Genomic DNA, 16,606 nt, shown 5'->3' with positions numbered 1-16,606 from the left:
CCGGTGTGCCACAAACCAGCATTCGCCGAAACTCGGATTATCGTGAAAAATGTGTTAAACCTCGTTATTTGAGGCTGAAATCGAATAGGTTAATTCCTGAAATGAGCTCGGACGCGTGATTGAAAAACAGGGAGAAAAAGAAACAGGGTCCGGTACGACTTTCCGAACGGCTGAAATTGAAGCGTATAATACACGGTTTTTCGGGATTTCGGGGTCCTGGAACAAAATTCTCCGGAAATCACATGGAAAGTACCTCGAGTCAGATAAAGCGGCCATACAAAGTTTGAGCACCAACGGAAGACATTTGGGGGTGCCGGTGTGCCACAAACCAGCATTCGCCGAAACTCGGATTATCGTGAAAAATGAGTTAAAGCTCGTTATTTGAGGCTGAAACCGAACAGGTTAATTCCTGAAATGAGCTCGGACGCGTGATTGAGAAACCGGGAGAAAAAAAAACAGGGCTTGGTACGACCTCCTGAATGACTCAAATTGAAGTGTATAATACACGGTTTTTCGGGATTCCGGGGTCCCGGAACAAAATCCTCTGGAAATCACATAGAAAGTTCATCGGGTCGGATAAAGCGGCCACGTAAAATTTGAGTACCAACGGAAGACATTTGGGGGAGCCCGGATGCCATAAACTGGCATTCGTCGAACCTCGGATAATCGTGAAAAATGTGTTAATGCTCGTAATTTGAGGCTGAAATCGAATAGGTTAATTCCTGACACGAGATCGGACGAGTGATTGAAAAACCGGGAGAAAAAGAAACAGGGCTTGCTACGACCTCCTGAAGGGCTCAAATTGAAGTGTATAATTCACGGTTTTTCGGGATTCCAGGGTCCCAGAACAAAATCATCCGGAAATCACATAGAAAGTTCATCAGGTCAGATAAAGCGGCGTCGCAAAATTTGAGTACCAACGGAAGACATTTGGGGGTGCCGGTATACCATAAACCAGCATTCGTCGAACCTCGGATAATCGTGAAAAATATATTAATATTCGTTATTTGAGGCTGAAATCGAATAGGTTAATTCCTGAAATGAGCTCGGACGCGTGATTGGAAAACCGGGAGAAAAAGATACAGGGTCCGGTACGACCTCCTGAACGGCTCAAATTGAAGTGTATAATACACAGTTTTTCGGGATTCCAGGGTCCCGGAACAAAATCCTCCGGAAATCACATAGAAAGTTAATCGGTAAAGCGGCCACTTAAAATTTGAGTACCAACGGAAGACATTTGGGGTTGCCGGTATGCCACAAACCAGTATTCGTCGAACCTCGGATAATCGTGAAAAATGCATTAATGCTCGTTATTTGAGGCTGAAATCAAATAGATTAATTCCTGAAATGAGCTCCGACGCGTGATTGAAAAACCGGGAGAAAAAGAAACAGGGTCTGGTACGACCTCCCGAACGACTCTAATTGAAGTGTAATACACGATTTTTCGAGATTCCAGGGTCCCGGAACAAAATTCTCCGGAAATCACATAAAAAGTTCCTCGGGTCAGATAAAGCGGCCACACAAAATTTGAGTACAAACGGAAGACATTTGGAGGTGCCGGTATGCCATAAACCAACATTCGTCGAACCTCGGATAATCGTGAAAAATGTATTAATGCTCGTTATTTGAGGCTGAAATCGAATAGGTTAATTCCTGACACGAGATCGGACGCGTAATTGAAAAACCTGGAGAAAAAGAAACAGGGCTTGTTACGACCTTCTGAACGGCTCAAATTGAAGTGTATAATACACGATTTTTCGGGATTCCAGGGTCCTGGAACAAAATCCTCCGTAAATCACATAGAAAGTTCATCGGGTCAGATAAAGCGGCCACGCAAAATTTGAGTACCGAAGACATTTGGGGGTGCTGGTATGCCATAAACCAGCATTCGTCGAACCTCGGATTTAGTCCGATTCATATTTTCAACATAATTTAGGTTATTTATATAATTATTTTTAAGTCTAATACTATGATTATTAATTAATGTGACTTTTTGGTTGGTTCTAATTTCTTGTAGGATACAGTATGTATTAAGCAAGCCACTTAGATGCACTACAATGTGTACGATATGAATCACATTATATACTCCTTATTCATTGATGTCTCGCCATGTAAAAAGATTTTACACAATAAGAGTATATATTATTGTTTGTCCTATATGTCTCTTTTCTTTACGTAAAAAGTGTTAAAATATGTGAATCTCATCATTAGGGCATTAGGGCACTAGCAATAGAGGTTTGTCAACGGGTTTGTGCGATGACATGTCCTATATTTTTCAGGTTTGTCAACAAACCTCCTATTGCTAGGCATGGGTGTTGAGGTTTGTTGTTGGGAATGGTTACTAGGTAGTATATGGGTTTGTAGAAAGAGAGTGTGAGAGGAGGAATAATATGTGTGGGCCACGTTATGAACCTTGAAAAGGTTTATCTATTGTTGGGATGAGGTTTGTAGGTAGATAGGTTTGTATCATAGTTTATGTGGCATGAGAACAAACCTCTTGGAGGTTCATCTATTGCTAATGCCCTTAGCAATAGAGGTTTGTCAAAGGGTTTGTAGAATGACGTGTCAATTATTTTAGAGGTTTGTCTACAAACCCTCTATTGTTGGACATGGGTATTGAGGTTCATGGATGAGAGGGGTTACAATATATTATACAGGTTTGTGGAGAGAGAAGGTGAGAGAAGAAATAGTATAGTGGGCCATATTATGAACCTTGGAGAGGTTTATCTATTGTTGGTATGAGGTTTGTGAGTAAATGAGTTTGTATATTGTCTTATGTGACATGAGAACAAACCTATTGAAGGTTTGTTTATTGCTAATGCCCTTATACTCATTACTCGTTGATATCGCTATAAAATAAAATATCATCTCAGTATCTCACACTAAAGACGGTCTTTTACAGAATGCATATAATTACAATTTCAATATCAAAAATCACAAAATAGGTTAGTGTCAATTATCAACCGGAACTAATCTGGCTCAAATTGACCTGATCCGAACTTAACTCGTAATTTCGCAAACCCAAGATAACCCCTCCAAGCTGATCCACTCGAATCTAATCCGATTAACTCGTTTACCGGGACTAGTTTAAGGAGATTAGGAGACAGACACTAGTCAAACATGATTACATGAGAATTACTCCATAGAATCCAATGAACCCCACCTATTTTTTTTCTTTTTAATATTTCTCGTTTAAGACGGATATATTAATAGCATATCATTTATATAAATAAAACAAGTCTTTTATTAATATCTAAACATTTTATTTTGTCTTATTTATATAAGTGGTGTGTTATTGATCTGTCTTAAACTTAAAACGAATACTTCCATCTTAAATGAGAATTTATGTTTTTTTTCAATACTTCAATAGTTTTATTTTTCCACTATAAATAAACAACCACAAGACCATAATACACTACCTTCACTCACTCACTTCAATATTCAATTCTTCAACCATGAAAATGGCGGGAAATGTTTCCAACATTGTCCTATTCATTTTCGTCCTCCTTTTCTCGTCCTCGTCCTCGTCCTCATCCTCCTTCGTCGACGCTCACAACTACTATGATGCGTTACGGAAGAGCATCCTTTTTTTCGAAGGACAACGCTCTGGCCTACTCCCTTCAAATCAACGCCTTCGTTGGCGCCGTGACTCCGCTCTCCACGATGGCGCTTCCGTTGGTGTACGTACATTACCCCTCTCTTCCAACATTAATTGTTCTTATTTTACCCACATTGCGTAATTACCAAATTCCTACAAAGCACTTGCTGTGTATTAATCGGTTTTTCTAACACGTGTCTATTTCTAAGAACAATTAAAGTTGTGACATTTTTGGACCCTACTATGCAACTTATTACTTGTCTTATGATTAAAAATGGGTGAATATTTGACCGTCTATAATGAAAATTTGTGTTCAAAGACATTACTTAAGCTTGTATTAATTATTTGTTTAATTTTGATTAAAATTTCTAAAGCAAAGAATAAAAAGTTAAACAAATAATTGAGACGAAGTTAATATTTATTACGATACTTTCTTTTTTAAGTAATCTTAAATTTGTCCTTATATAAGGCTTTTTAATTAATTTGTACTAATTATTTGTGCATCTTTGATTAAAATACAGTTAAGAAAAAAAAGTGAAACAAATAATTGCGACAAATTAAAGTCAATGTTTATTAAGACAATTTCCTTTTTAAGTTATTTTAACATGTATTGTACTCCATAAAGGCATACGTTAGAAAAACCGAGTAAAAACTACTCGTATTCTGTACTATGTATTTGATTTTTTTTTTTTGAAATTGTCATCTCATTAATAATCAACTAGGCGTAGGTTACAATGAAGATAACAAATAGACAAAGGAAAATCAAGATTGCTAACGTAAAAAATACATTCAAAATAACTATCTAAATATCGTAATGGCCGCCGCTCCAAAATCATAAATTTCTTGAATCTATGAATAATCGATGTCTTTGCATCCTTCTTGATGGAGGGAAACAGCGTAGCCGTCTTGATGTATTCATCCACGAAACAAATCTGATAATCTCCCTGTCGATTAAAACTTAATTAATATATTGATAACAATCCCACGAAAAAATGGAAAAACCCCGAAAGAAGGGACGGAACAACAGATCTCACCAAAAGGGAGACTATTATTGAAAATAAGATAGATCTGCATAATATTAGTTGTTTAAGAAAGCTTTTGTGGGGCTTACCATCGATGGATGATCGATGGAAGCCCCCGAATAATAATGGAGGCTAGGTTTTTAGAGAGGGTTTTTTTAGAGAGAGAGGAAGCAATTTTTTTTAGTTGGGTTCCCTTGTCATAGGGTTTTAGTTTCAAACTTTTGGGGGGAATTGATGGAAAAAAGAGGGATATTCTCTAGGATTGGCTTTTTTTGAGTTTCTTTTTGAATTTGTGTTGTGGAGTTCGATCTACTATGTATTTGATTTTGATGTGTAATTATACAGATTATCTTAATTAACTCAACTTAATACGAAAATGCGCAGAAGGATTTATCAGGAGGATATTACGACGCGGGAGATAATGTAAAGTTCGGATTTCCGATGGCATTTACGACCACGCTCTTATCATGGAGCGTGATCGATTTCGGTAAAAACATGGGACCTCAGCTGCCCCACGCACTCGACGCAGTGCGTTGGGGCACGGACTTTCTATTGAAAGCCACGTGTCACGTGCCGGACATAATGTATGTACAAGTTGGTGATCCTTACTCGGACCATAACTGTTGGGAACGTCCTGAGGATATGGACACGTTGCGAACTGTTTACTCTATTGACCCGAGTAATCCCGGGTCGGATGTTGCTGGGGAGACGGCCGCTGCATTAGCGGCCGCCTCCATTGTGTTTAGGAAACGTGATCCTAGTTATTCCCGGCTTTTGTTGAGTCGCGCCGTTGAGGTACGTGTTAATGTGTTATTATTATCGTCTTTTGTTGAGTTGGGCGGACCATATCGTTTTGGCCTCTATTAGGTTATGTCGAGTTTAGTTTGATTTCAGTTTGATTCAGGTTATTATTATCGGTTTTTTTTAAGTTGGGTAGACCATATCTATTCCGCTATGTCAAATTTAAGTTCAATTCGGTTTGATTCAGGTCGATTCATATTTAACGTAATTTTGGGTTATTTATTTAATTATTTTGGGTCTAATATACTATGATTATTAATTAATGTGACTTGTTGGTTAGTTCTAATTTCTTAGAAAATAGACCAAGTTTTAAGCAAGTCACTTGGATGCATAATGTGTACAATATGAAACTCATTATACTCCTTGATATTGCAATAAGAAAAAAAAAGAAAAAAAAAATAAAGAAACCGTCTCACATTTTAAGACGATATTACACAATACGAGTATATAATATTATTTGCTCTCTATGTCTCTTTATGAAAAAAGTTTTACTAGCATGTAGGCATGCATACAATATGTGATCGATATTGCGATTAAAAGGGAGATCGTCTCACATTTTAAGACGGTCTTATGAAATATACATAATTATTGTTTCTCTTTTATGAAAAAAGTGTTTGTAGCATTGTAGTAGTAGGACTAATGCATGTGACATGCACAAAACTTAAGAATAAATCTTCCCTAAAAGTAGTGATTATATTTTGTATATATCCCGTTAATTAAGGTCATGCTAATTGATTCAAGAAACATTAAAAGTTGTGTAAAATGAAGTTAGAAAGTGTTAATTAGCATGTAGGAGTGTAGGACTAATAATCTTGTATGTCTCTTTTGGCGCGTAATCAACGGTTTATTTTGATGATATTTTGAGTGATTGGGATATGTAATAATGACGAGAAATTCTTACGTAAAATCATTTTACATGTAAAATTATTAAATAAAAGTTATTAAAACTAGTCAATTAACTAGTGATTTTACACTAGTATTTGAGTAAAACCGCTGAAACAAGTATTACAGTAATGACAATGGCTCATTTTTCTTGTTATTGTATAGGTGTTTGATTTCGCAGATAAATACCGAGGTGCATATAGTAATAATCCAAATACTCGAAGAGGAGCGTGTCCTTTTTATTGTGATGTTAATGGTTACCAGGTAATTAATTTGACCCGACTTCTTATTAATTAATCTTTTGAGAGACCGTTCTGTGAACATTATTATAAAATGACTAATTAATACGGTACCATAAAGAAAAGGTTTTATCTACGTTTTTATTGTTATATTAATTCGTATTTTTTTGTCGCTTTTTTTCATTTAGTTTTAAGTTCCGCCCCTTTTGTCTCGTAATGTATCATGTGAATTATGCATGGCTACATTAATAGTTAAGGTCTATACCATTTTTGTATATAATTATTATAATCACATGCACCTAATTTTTGTGTATATGTTATGTTTGTGACTTTGAGCATCTCCTCTATTATGGTATGGATGGACATAAATGTATTGACTAACTATTTTACATTCTCATGGATTGTCGCAATAAATAGTGTGCAAAACTAATTACATTTTACGGTTACTCAATTAGTGTCTCTTAAGACGGAGAATATCGCAGTAATAAAACTGATCAAGGGTATGTAAGAGCTTTTTTCCCCTTATATCACAATCAACTTCAATCGGAACTAAATTAACACAAATTCTGGAATTTGGGTTGTTTCATTGTAATTTGATATTATTTACGGAGTACATTGTTAAAGTAATTATATAATCGGTCCAAATGTGACATATATATGTGTAGGACGAGCTGCTATGGGGAGCGGCATGGTTGCACAAGGCTACAAGGAGACGCGAATATAGAGAATATATAGTGAGAAACGAGGTTATCTTAAGAGCCGGAGACACCATTAACGAATTTGGATGGGATAATAAGCACGCTGGTATTAATGTTCTCATTTCTAAGGTACATTTTCTTTCATCGTTTCATTATTATTTTTATTACATTAATTAAGTTTAATAAGTTATAAATTAAAACTATTTAAGTAGAATTAAATTAAAATAAATTGAACTAAACTGGACCGAGCTGAACTAAATTTATAAAAATGAAACTAAATTAAACTAAAATTATTAGAGGGAATATTGAACTACCATATTATTGTCCAAATACCATTGGACATCATTCTCCTTGTCATCTAATTAAGCTCATCTAAGATCACAAATAATCTTTTATAAAAGAAAAAGGAATAATTAAGAAATTTCAAATTATTGGTTAAGACGAGACTATCCATCTTAAACTTAAAATAGATCAAATAGTATAGATACGAACAAAAACAGAATATCTAGATATTAGCAATAAAACTGGTCATATACTCGTATTTATGCAAGCAAAGCGTCTTGCTTGTGACGGGCTAATCGCGTCACAAGCTGAAGACCTCTCACAAAAAGGGAAAGGGGACAAGGTGGGGCACCCCCATGTGCTTACCACTCACCTTTCAATGGGTATTTTGTGAGAAGAAACGGTATCCGTCACAAGCTTGTGACGGATATCGCCGTCTTCAATGAGATTTTGTGTTATGCAAGTGAGATTTATTTGTCCCGTTTTAGTCTTAAAACGAATTTATCCGTTGTAACAGAAAGGGGAAATTAATTATTACAGCCTTTTTTTTATTTCTACCTTTATTTTATTTTGGTGTGAGAATCGTCTTAAGTTTAAGCGACCTTAAACAAGAGTTGGCGTTAAATTTTTGTTATGAAGTCCATTGAAGGATGAAATATATACAAGCAAATGCATGTGATGAAAGCCTGGAAAACACAAAAGATTTCAGAAATTGCGATTCAGAGCATTCACATACTGGTTCAGAGTGAAGTTTGACTTCATTTTTTGAGAACTCTGATTTTGTTTTTTCTCCCTCCTTTCACTAGATTCTTGTGCCATCACTACACCTTTTATTTTCTGTTCAAAAATACATGTCTTAATCTTAAAACGGATAGGATTAAATAATTATCACTTTCATAAATATGACAAGCCAGGATTAAATAATTATCACTTTCATAAATATGACAAGCCAAAATGTCTAGATATTAGCAAAAGACTTGCCTTTATCTATTATTTGCACAAATTCTCATTTGTGAGTTGTGACGGACATATCCGTCACAAGCTTGCGACGGGTCAAATACAACTCATGTGGGATAGATAAGACAAAAGCAAAGTGTCCAGGGAGTAGCATTCTGTTTTGTCATATCTACCCCACATGGTATTATTTGACCCGTAAAAGAAAATCCTGAATAGGAGAGAGTATTTTCTTTAGTTGAAAAGAGTGAAAAAATGTGCGAAACAGTTCAGTAGCTTTGGATATGAACATTCTATCTTATGTGTGAATAGTTACACTCAATCATCGAGTTAAGGGGGTGGGGGTCGAATGATCAATTATTCACTTAAATGTATATTGAATCAAAATTATCGGGAGGGGGGGCTGGTCATCACTCCTTTCGACGTAACTAAGATCTTAATTTGCTAATTTGTTGTCATGTCATGTCATTGTTTGGAATATACTTCTTTCCACCCGGTTAATTCTTTATATTTGCTTTTAGCGCAAAGATCATGCATTTGGAAAGAAAAGACAACAAAAAATAATTGAGACACCTCAACAAGAAAAATGTAAAGAATTGACGATAGTAATTTAAGCAATATAAGAACAATTAGGCATATACATAATAATGTTTAATGCAATTTAACCTAATTAAACACTTTGTATTGGTTGTGCAATGTTATAGGAAGTTTTGATGGGTAGAGCTGATGATTTGAAGAACTTTAAGGACAATGCAGATAATTTCATATGTTCCGTCTTGCCTGGAATTGCTCGTTCTGAAATTCAATATTCACCCGGTAAGTTACATATTATTACGAATAGTTTTCGTAGTTTTTATATCGATCAACTCCAAAAAAATATTTATCTTTTACTACAATATATAATCTTGTAATTTTTCCTTAGCATAATAACATTACCATGATATCTCGATTCTATTATAGGTATTTGGAAATTCATTTTTATCGTCGAGTTGTAGTAGTATTCATGAATTTTTGGTGAAACTAATAATTAAATTGCTATTTATGTGAAAATTATGAAGGTGGTCTAATATTCAAGCCCGGAGGTAGCAACATGCAACATGTGACATCCTTATCGTTCTTACTTCTAGCTTACTCTAACTATCTAAGCCACTCCAATCACCAAGTGCCATGTGGCGACGGCATCTCGGCTTCCTCTTCCCTCCTCAAACACTTGGCTAAACGTCAGGTAATATTTTCGTGGTAGTAACTAGTAAATCTTGTTTAAAATCGTCTTAACTGAAAACCTGTATTTTAATCGGGTATTAGAGTCGTTTTAAGTTCAACTCTAAATCAGCTCAGGTTAAAGGTGGATGAGTCGAGTCATACAGATCAGGAAATATGGGATCTCACTATTCATACAATTCCCTTTACTTGCTAATTTTGTTTGTTTACTAATCTTTATCCATGATTAAAGGCTAAACTTTTTGTCTTGGCATAGTTCCCAACTGTAGGATTCTAATTATATTGTTTCTTTGTACTTTACTCCACTCAATTATGTGTGATAATGTGGTGTAAAGAGATTACTACATCATTATGAGAAATAATTGTTTGCTTGGTATAGTAGTATATAGTACCACCCAATAACTAAAACTCGATTTTTCGAATTTTTAATTGTCTATTGACGTAGGACACGGAACATGACCTGACTTTACCTGACTTAATCCAAACTTTATTGTTTCTTTCATGTAATAATCAGTAGACTTATAAAGCTGACTCGATAATAAACTGAATATGACCTGACTTGATCTGAACTTTGTATGCATCAAATTATCCCAACCCTTAAAATGACATGGGATTAACTCACTCAAAATTGTATTCCATGACCCGACTGAACCTAGATTGTCATCCCCAAATAGTGAATGACCCGATAATAAACTGAATATGACCTGACTTGACCCTAACACACTTGAAGTTGAATTCCATGACCCGACTGAACCTAGATTGTCATACCCAAATAGTTTGCAATGTACATGACCCTGAATGACCCGATAATAAACTGAATATGATCTGACTTGACCCTAACACACTCGAAGTTGAATTCCATGACCCGATTGAACCTAGATTGTCATACCCTAATGGCCCGCCATGTACGTGACCCTGAATGACCCGTTTGGTAGGTCTAATTACCGGATGGTGTATGTGAAAGCAGGTTGATTACATATTGGGTGACAATCCATTAGAGATGTCATATATGGTGGGTTATGGGTCTCACTACCCACAAAGGATACATCACAGGGGAAGTTCACTACCATCAGTCAAGATCCACCCAACTCGCATCGGTTGCAAAGCGGGTTCAAAGTATTTCCTGAGCCCCAACCCAAACCCGAATAGACTAATTGGAGCGGTCGTTGGTGGGCCCAATGTCACGGATGCCTTTCCGGATTCAAGGCCATACTTTCAGGAGTCTGAGCCCACTACATACATCAATGCTCCTCTAGTAGGCTTGCTTGCTTACTTCTCAGCCCATTCTTGATAACTAGCAGCTAATAGCTACGAGTATATGGTTCCGAGACCAACGTCTTGGCGCTAATGTGGGATCCGAAAGCTAGCATTATAGACTTTGTAAGGTTAAACCGAAAAATGTCGCAAAAAAATGGGTGGAGTATTAACTTGCAGTGGTGAGCAAATTGCCACCCTGTATTGTATGTGTTGCATTAATGCTAAATCAATGGAAAATGTGATGTTTTTGTGTCACGAAAATAGCCAAAGGAGCAGAAGCCAACTAGCATACCTGGTAAAGTCACGAGGGGTGGTACACTGATGCTCATGACATGAGCTCGATTACCCTTGTGGTTCCCTTTACACCAGAAAAGGCGAAAAAGACAGTTCATCATAATAGGTGTCTGTTAGCTATGTGTCAATTTACTTGGATTCGAACCCAGGTCATAAGACGTCTTTTTGGGCCGTTACGAACCTCAAGCTACTTATGAGACAATTTCTCAAATAAATATGTATGAATTGAGAACCAAATATACACTCACAAAAAGAACCTCAATCCCCCTTGAGCATTAGTCGGAAACGATACGAGTACAAGAGGAAATAAAAAGAAAAAAACAAGTAACCCGCTACCAACCGTCACCTACAAACCACCCGAATATAATAAGATGGGACACGAGAATGGAACAGACGATCCGAACTCCAAACATATAACCATAATAAGCTTTTTCCCTCTTGTTCTTCTTGATTCGGACAGGAAATACCGTCTTCACAATCATAATCCACCACCCCTATCGTCGTAAGAATGAATAATATACAAATAATCATGGACCTACACTAAGTCATTCTTCACTCAAACCATGCTCAAATCATAACTCTATGCTACGTCGTTTCTTCAAGTTTCCGGCCTCAGGATTTCCTTTCCTCATCATTGCCACAAATTCATCGTAGTTAATCCGGCCATCCTGTAAAATTTTCATGTTTTAACACCCATCAGACAACCATTTTATTTGATTTCTCATGTTTACTGGAAATAATACTTCTAAACTCTCACTTACATTATCAGAATCGACTTCAGAAACGATTTCCTTAATGTCTCTTTCATCCTGCATGCCATATTCGCGTAGAGCTTGTTCTAGCTCTTCTATTGTAATGTACCTGAACCAAGGTGTCGGTGTTAAATTTACATCAGCGGAAAAAATAAAATATATGAGACGGAATGAGGGATACATGGACCGTCTCATACAAAACTCATACCCGCTATTGTCTTTATCAAAGTACTGGAAGGCGGTGTAGAGATGCTCTTCTCTGTCCATTCTGTTCATGTGCATTGTTGCAGTGATGAATTCCTCGTAGTCTATAAGCCCGTTTCCATCTGCATCTGCCTGTTTTTTTTTTTTTTTCCAACACGTTTCAAACCCGAGTCACAAGGAAGCTGTCAAGCTGATAACTACACAAGAAAATATGTTAAATGATTCGGAAACAAAATACTTACAGCTTCCATTAATTGTTTGACCTCATACTCAGAGAGTTTAGTCCCTTGCTTTTGCATGCCTTGTTTCAACTCTTCTAGAGTTATAGTCCCGCTATTGTCCGTGTCCATGCTCTTAAACATCTCCTTCAGTCCCATAATTTCTTCCTCTGATAAACATCCCGCGATCACCTAATTAATCCAAAACAAATCTCCTTGTTAATGATAAGTCTCGGAATTTGTATATGTGCTTAAAAAAACTCTCATTTTAGGTGGTTTGATCACACTAACCCTTAGAGCAACTTTCTTGAACTTGTTCATTGCTCTGAACTGTTTCAATCTGTCCAAAACAGCATTGTCGAGAGGAGTATCAGGTGCTTCTCCGTCCTCTTTAATCCACGGATGATCTGCCGGAAAAAAATGGCACGCAACACAATGCCCATATATTCAATTAGAATTTTACATGTAAACCTATATGCTACCAAAGTTGGCTGGTGTGAGTGGTAAGGGCTTTCATCTCTTAAACAAGTGGTCATGGGTTCGATTCCTGACTCTTGCCCTGTCAGCTAGGTTGCACCAAAACGGACACGGACACGGACACGGACACGACACGGACACGTGATACGGCATCCCATGAAATTTAGGACACGGGACACGCTATTTAAATTTAATAAAAAAAACATATTTTATGGTTATAAATAACGTATGACTTTATTTTTGTATGTATTTGATACTAAATTTAGGTAATTGAAGGTATAATTTGACCTTTAACTATAACTATTTCTCATTTCCCACCCAAACCAATCTTCTAATCAATCTCTTTTGACAATTTATTCCTCATCTAAACTACAACATATTTAGGCGTGTGTCCAACGAGTGTCGGCCTGTCGGGTGTCCGGGTGTCGGACACGGTGTCGGACATGGGATGGCTAGTTAGGAGGAGTGTCCGTGCTACCTAGCCTGTCAGTAGGGGATACTCCTGGTCAACACCAAAAAAAAAAAAAAAAAAGAAAAAAAAATCTTATGATGCATAAGATTTTTATATAACGCAAAAAAAATAGCGAGTTTTGGAACTTACTGAGAACTTGATAAGCTGTGAGTCTTTGTTTCGGGTCAGTGTTCAACATTTTCCTGATCAAATCCTTAGCCTGAGGTGAAATTTGAGGCCATGGGTCACTGGTGAAATCAACGTGACCCTTTAGGATCGCGTTGAATATACCATGTTCGGTTTCTGTAACAGAAAAATTTGCATTTTAGTTGAAAAAAGTCCGAGATGTTACAAAAGGAAAAGCAATCATGTAATTACCTGCCCAAAAGGGAGGAACTCCACATAAGAGAATGTATAGCATAACCCCTACACTCCATATATCGACTTCTGGCCCGTATTTTCGCTTCAATACCTCTGGTGCAATGTAGTATGCACTCCCTACAATGTCCTTGAATGTATCCCCTGTAGAAATCAACTATGATTATTCAATTACGATTCATGCTTCGACCTGTTAAACTTGACTCGACTCAAATAGCCTAACACATGACCCAAGTTAGACCATAACTGAATAATCCGAATATCATCCGAATATGGCCTGAAAAAACTTTGGGATATTCTCTCGTGTACCCCTCAACTTTTTCATTTTCTAAGGTGTACCCCTCGTTTTTCACAAAAAAACTTTGACCGACAATAATTCTCTGTTACGAGTTCAGAAAACGGTAAATTTTTTTTCAAACCAATTATATCGTCAAGGCCTTGAATTTGAAAAAATAAAATCACCGCTTTCTGAACTCGTAGCATGTACTTATGGTTGGTCAAAGCTTTTTTAACGAATAAACTTTGACCGACCATAATTCCCGACTACGAATTGAGATGTCGGTGAATTTTTCTTCAAACTGAAGACCTCTCAGAGACGGTCAATTTGAAAAAAAAAAATATCGTATTCTGAACTTGTAGCCAAAAATTATTGACGGTCAGTTTTTTTTTTTGCAAGAAAAGAAGGGTACACCAGAGAATATCCCAAAAACTTTTAAGGAGAATACAAACCTGACTTGAAGAAAACGGATAGACCGAAATCAGTGGCCTTGAGGGGAGAATCCTCATTCTTATTCAACAGGAGAAAATTCTCGGGTTTAAGATCGCGATGAATAACACCCATGGAATGGCAAGTATGCACAATTTGCACAATAGTTCTGAGCAAGGACGCGGCAGCTCGTTCAGTATAATGACCTTTAGCAATGATCCGATCAAAGAGCTCCCCACCCGCGCAAAGCTCCATCACCAAATGGACCGAATGCTTATCCTCAAACGCGCCCTTAATATCCACGATATTAGGCTGTCCTGTCAAATGATGCATTATCTGAACTTCTCGTCTTACGTCCTCAATATCTTCCTTATTGGACAGTTTCCGCTTAGCTATAGTCTTGCAAGCGAATTGCTCCCCTGATTGCTTGTGTGTGACTAAATGAGTGACCCCAAATTGACCACGGCCTAGCTCCTTCCCGAAACTGTACATAGACTTGACGTCTTCCATGGGCCGGCCCAAAACCGGCCCCATCTGGGCCTGTTTTTTCGTCTTGCTGCTTGGTCCAGGTGAGGCTGAAGGAGGTGTCTTAGACGACCCATCTCGTTTATGACTGCTATGATTCGCTGCATTATTACTATTGGTAATGGACCCACCAGGCGGGTTTTGGTCGTCTGGGGATTCTGTTGGAGCTGCATTGCCTCCGGGGCAACAATTGCCCATGAGAAGGCAGGAGAGGATTAACAAAGGACAGTTTCGGAAATGAGGGCGCTTTCAAGGGTAGTATATAGACGAAGAAAATAAAAAAGCGACTGTTTACGCAGACAACAGGAATGAAGGATGCAAGTATACTAATCAAGGAGAAAATCCAATGCAGGGGAAAGGAGAGGTTGATTGTAAGGAAGTTTAGGTGAAAATGAAAGACGATTTTTGAAACGGGTTTGAGAAGATCATTGAGAGGTAAGAAAAGAGATAATCCTTGAAAAAAGGTGGGGAGGATTTACCGCGAATATTAACTGTTTTTTTGACAGAAATTTTCTGTTATTATGGATACTGCAATCTATGATCCTCTACTATTTTTAGAATAAATATTATGGCCTTTAATTTATCATTTTGTTTTTATTTTATTACTTAGCAAATTATTATCGAAATGTTGTTTATTTTCTATTTATATACTCCGTCTTAAGCTAATATCTATCATCTAAGTAAGCATAGTAATAACTTATGTTACTTCGACTCTGGCCTCATTTTTAGGGCTGTATTCATATACGACATGACTGTAAGGATAAGGGAGCGGAATATGTACCCGCCCCTTACCATTCTCCTAAAAAGGGCAATAGAAGGCGGAATATGTACCCGGCCCCTTGCACAGAACCAAATGAAAGAGGAACAATTCCAAAGAGGACCTGCAAATATCAATCTGAATGGGAAAACTATACTGATTAAGAAGCCAGGATACCAGTGATAGCATTCGCCCTTTTTTAGCCAACCAAGCATTCCACCACCTTACAACCAGTTCCGAGTACTCTAGAACAATGCCACTCGAGTCTCCCCTGAAATACAACAGCGACAACTGTTACCTGTTAAATCATCAACCATTCAAGCATCTATCACATAATATCGATAGTGCAACAGCAATTACCATCGGAGGCTCAGAGTTACTTCCAGTTGTATAGGACACTGAACCAAAATGCAATTGCAGACTATAGCACCTTATTTGGATTGGAATTTGGACGCATATCCGTTTTTGTCTCATCTATCTATTAGACTCGATTTAAGTTTAAGACGGATATGACGCGAGAATGCAATGATGCTGGTGACTGTAGGGTGTAGGATGCTCTGCTTAACATTTTTGCTAGATTTCTTATTTTTACGAGAAATTGGAGAAAATAAGTCTTCTGTAAAACCGTTGTCAACTTTTAACGTATTTATGAGAAGTTTGAATTGGTTGGGCTCCTCGTACTAAAAAGACGAGAATAACAAACCAAGTGCATCACCCAATAATCTAAGGACGATAAGAAAATATACTAAAACAAACCAAATAAGATATCACCAAAAAAATCCCTCCGTCCCAATAAGAAAATGATAGAGACGGAGGGAGTAAAGCAACAACAGCCCAAATGCCGTCACAATCAATTCACTTCCCATTGAAATTCGATCACAATAATTCTC

The 16,606-nt window shown here is 37.1% G+C and overlaps 2 protein-coding genes across 2 annotated transcripts; one reads left to right on the top strand and one right to left on the bottom strand.

The window, feature by feature from the left end:
* Window positions 1-3,423: 3,423 nt before the first annotated feature.
* LOC141646629 (endoglucanase 8-like) lies at window positions 3,424-11,209 on the top strand. The gene is made up of 7 exons (XM_074454510.1): window positions 3,424-3,680; window positions 5,005-5,415; window positions 6,469-6,567; window positions 7,208-7,369; window positions 9,181-9,292; window positions 9,535-9,701; window positions 10,665-11,209. Exons 1-7 carry the CDS (start codon window positions 3,456-3,458, stop codon window positions 10,986-10,988), a joined length of 1,500 nt encoding a protein of 499 aa, XP_074310611.1. The 5' UTR covers window positions 3,424-3,455; the 3' UTR covers window positions 10,989-11,209.
* A 278-nt stretch (window positions 11,210-11,487) lies between these two features.
* Window positions 11,488-16,566, bottom strand: LOC141646628 (calcium-dependent protein kinase 2-like). Its single transcript, XM_074454509.1, has 8 exons — window positions 14,458-16,566; window positions 13,729-13,872; window positions 13,501-13,653; window positions 12,714-12,829; window positions 12,447-12,614; window positions 12,209-12,336; window positions 12,010-12,109; window positions 11,488-11,916 (listed from the first exon to the last, which is right to left on the bottom strand). The coding sequence occupies exons 1-8, from the start codon at window positions 15,155-15,157 to the stop codon at window positions 11,821-11,823; spliced, it is 1,605 nt and encodes a 534-aa protein (XP_074310610.1). The 5' UTR covers window positions 15,158-16,566; the 3' UTR covers window positions 11,488-11,820.
* Between the last annotated feature and the right edge of the window lie 40 nt (window positions 16,567-16,606).

Source organism: Silene latifolia, chromosome 3 (genome assembly GCF_048544455.1).
Source record: "Silene latifolia isolate original U9 population chromosome 3, ASM4854445v1, whole genome shotgun sequence".
In the NCBI taxonomy this organism is placed as follows: domain Eukaryota; kingdom Viridiplantae; phylum Streptophyta; class Magnoliopsida; order Caryophyllales; family Caryophyllaceae; genus Silene; species Silene latifolia.
This window is presented reverse-complemented; position numbering and strand designations above follow the sequence as displayed.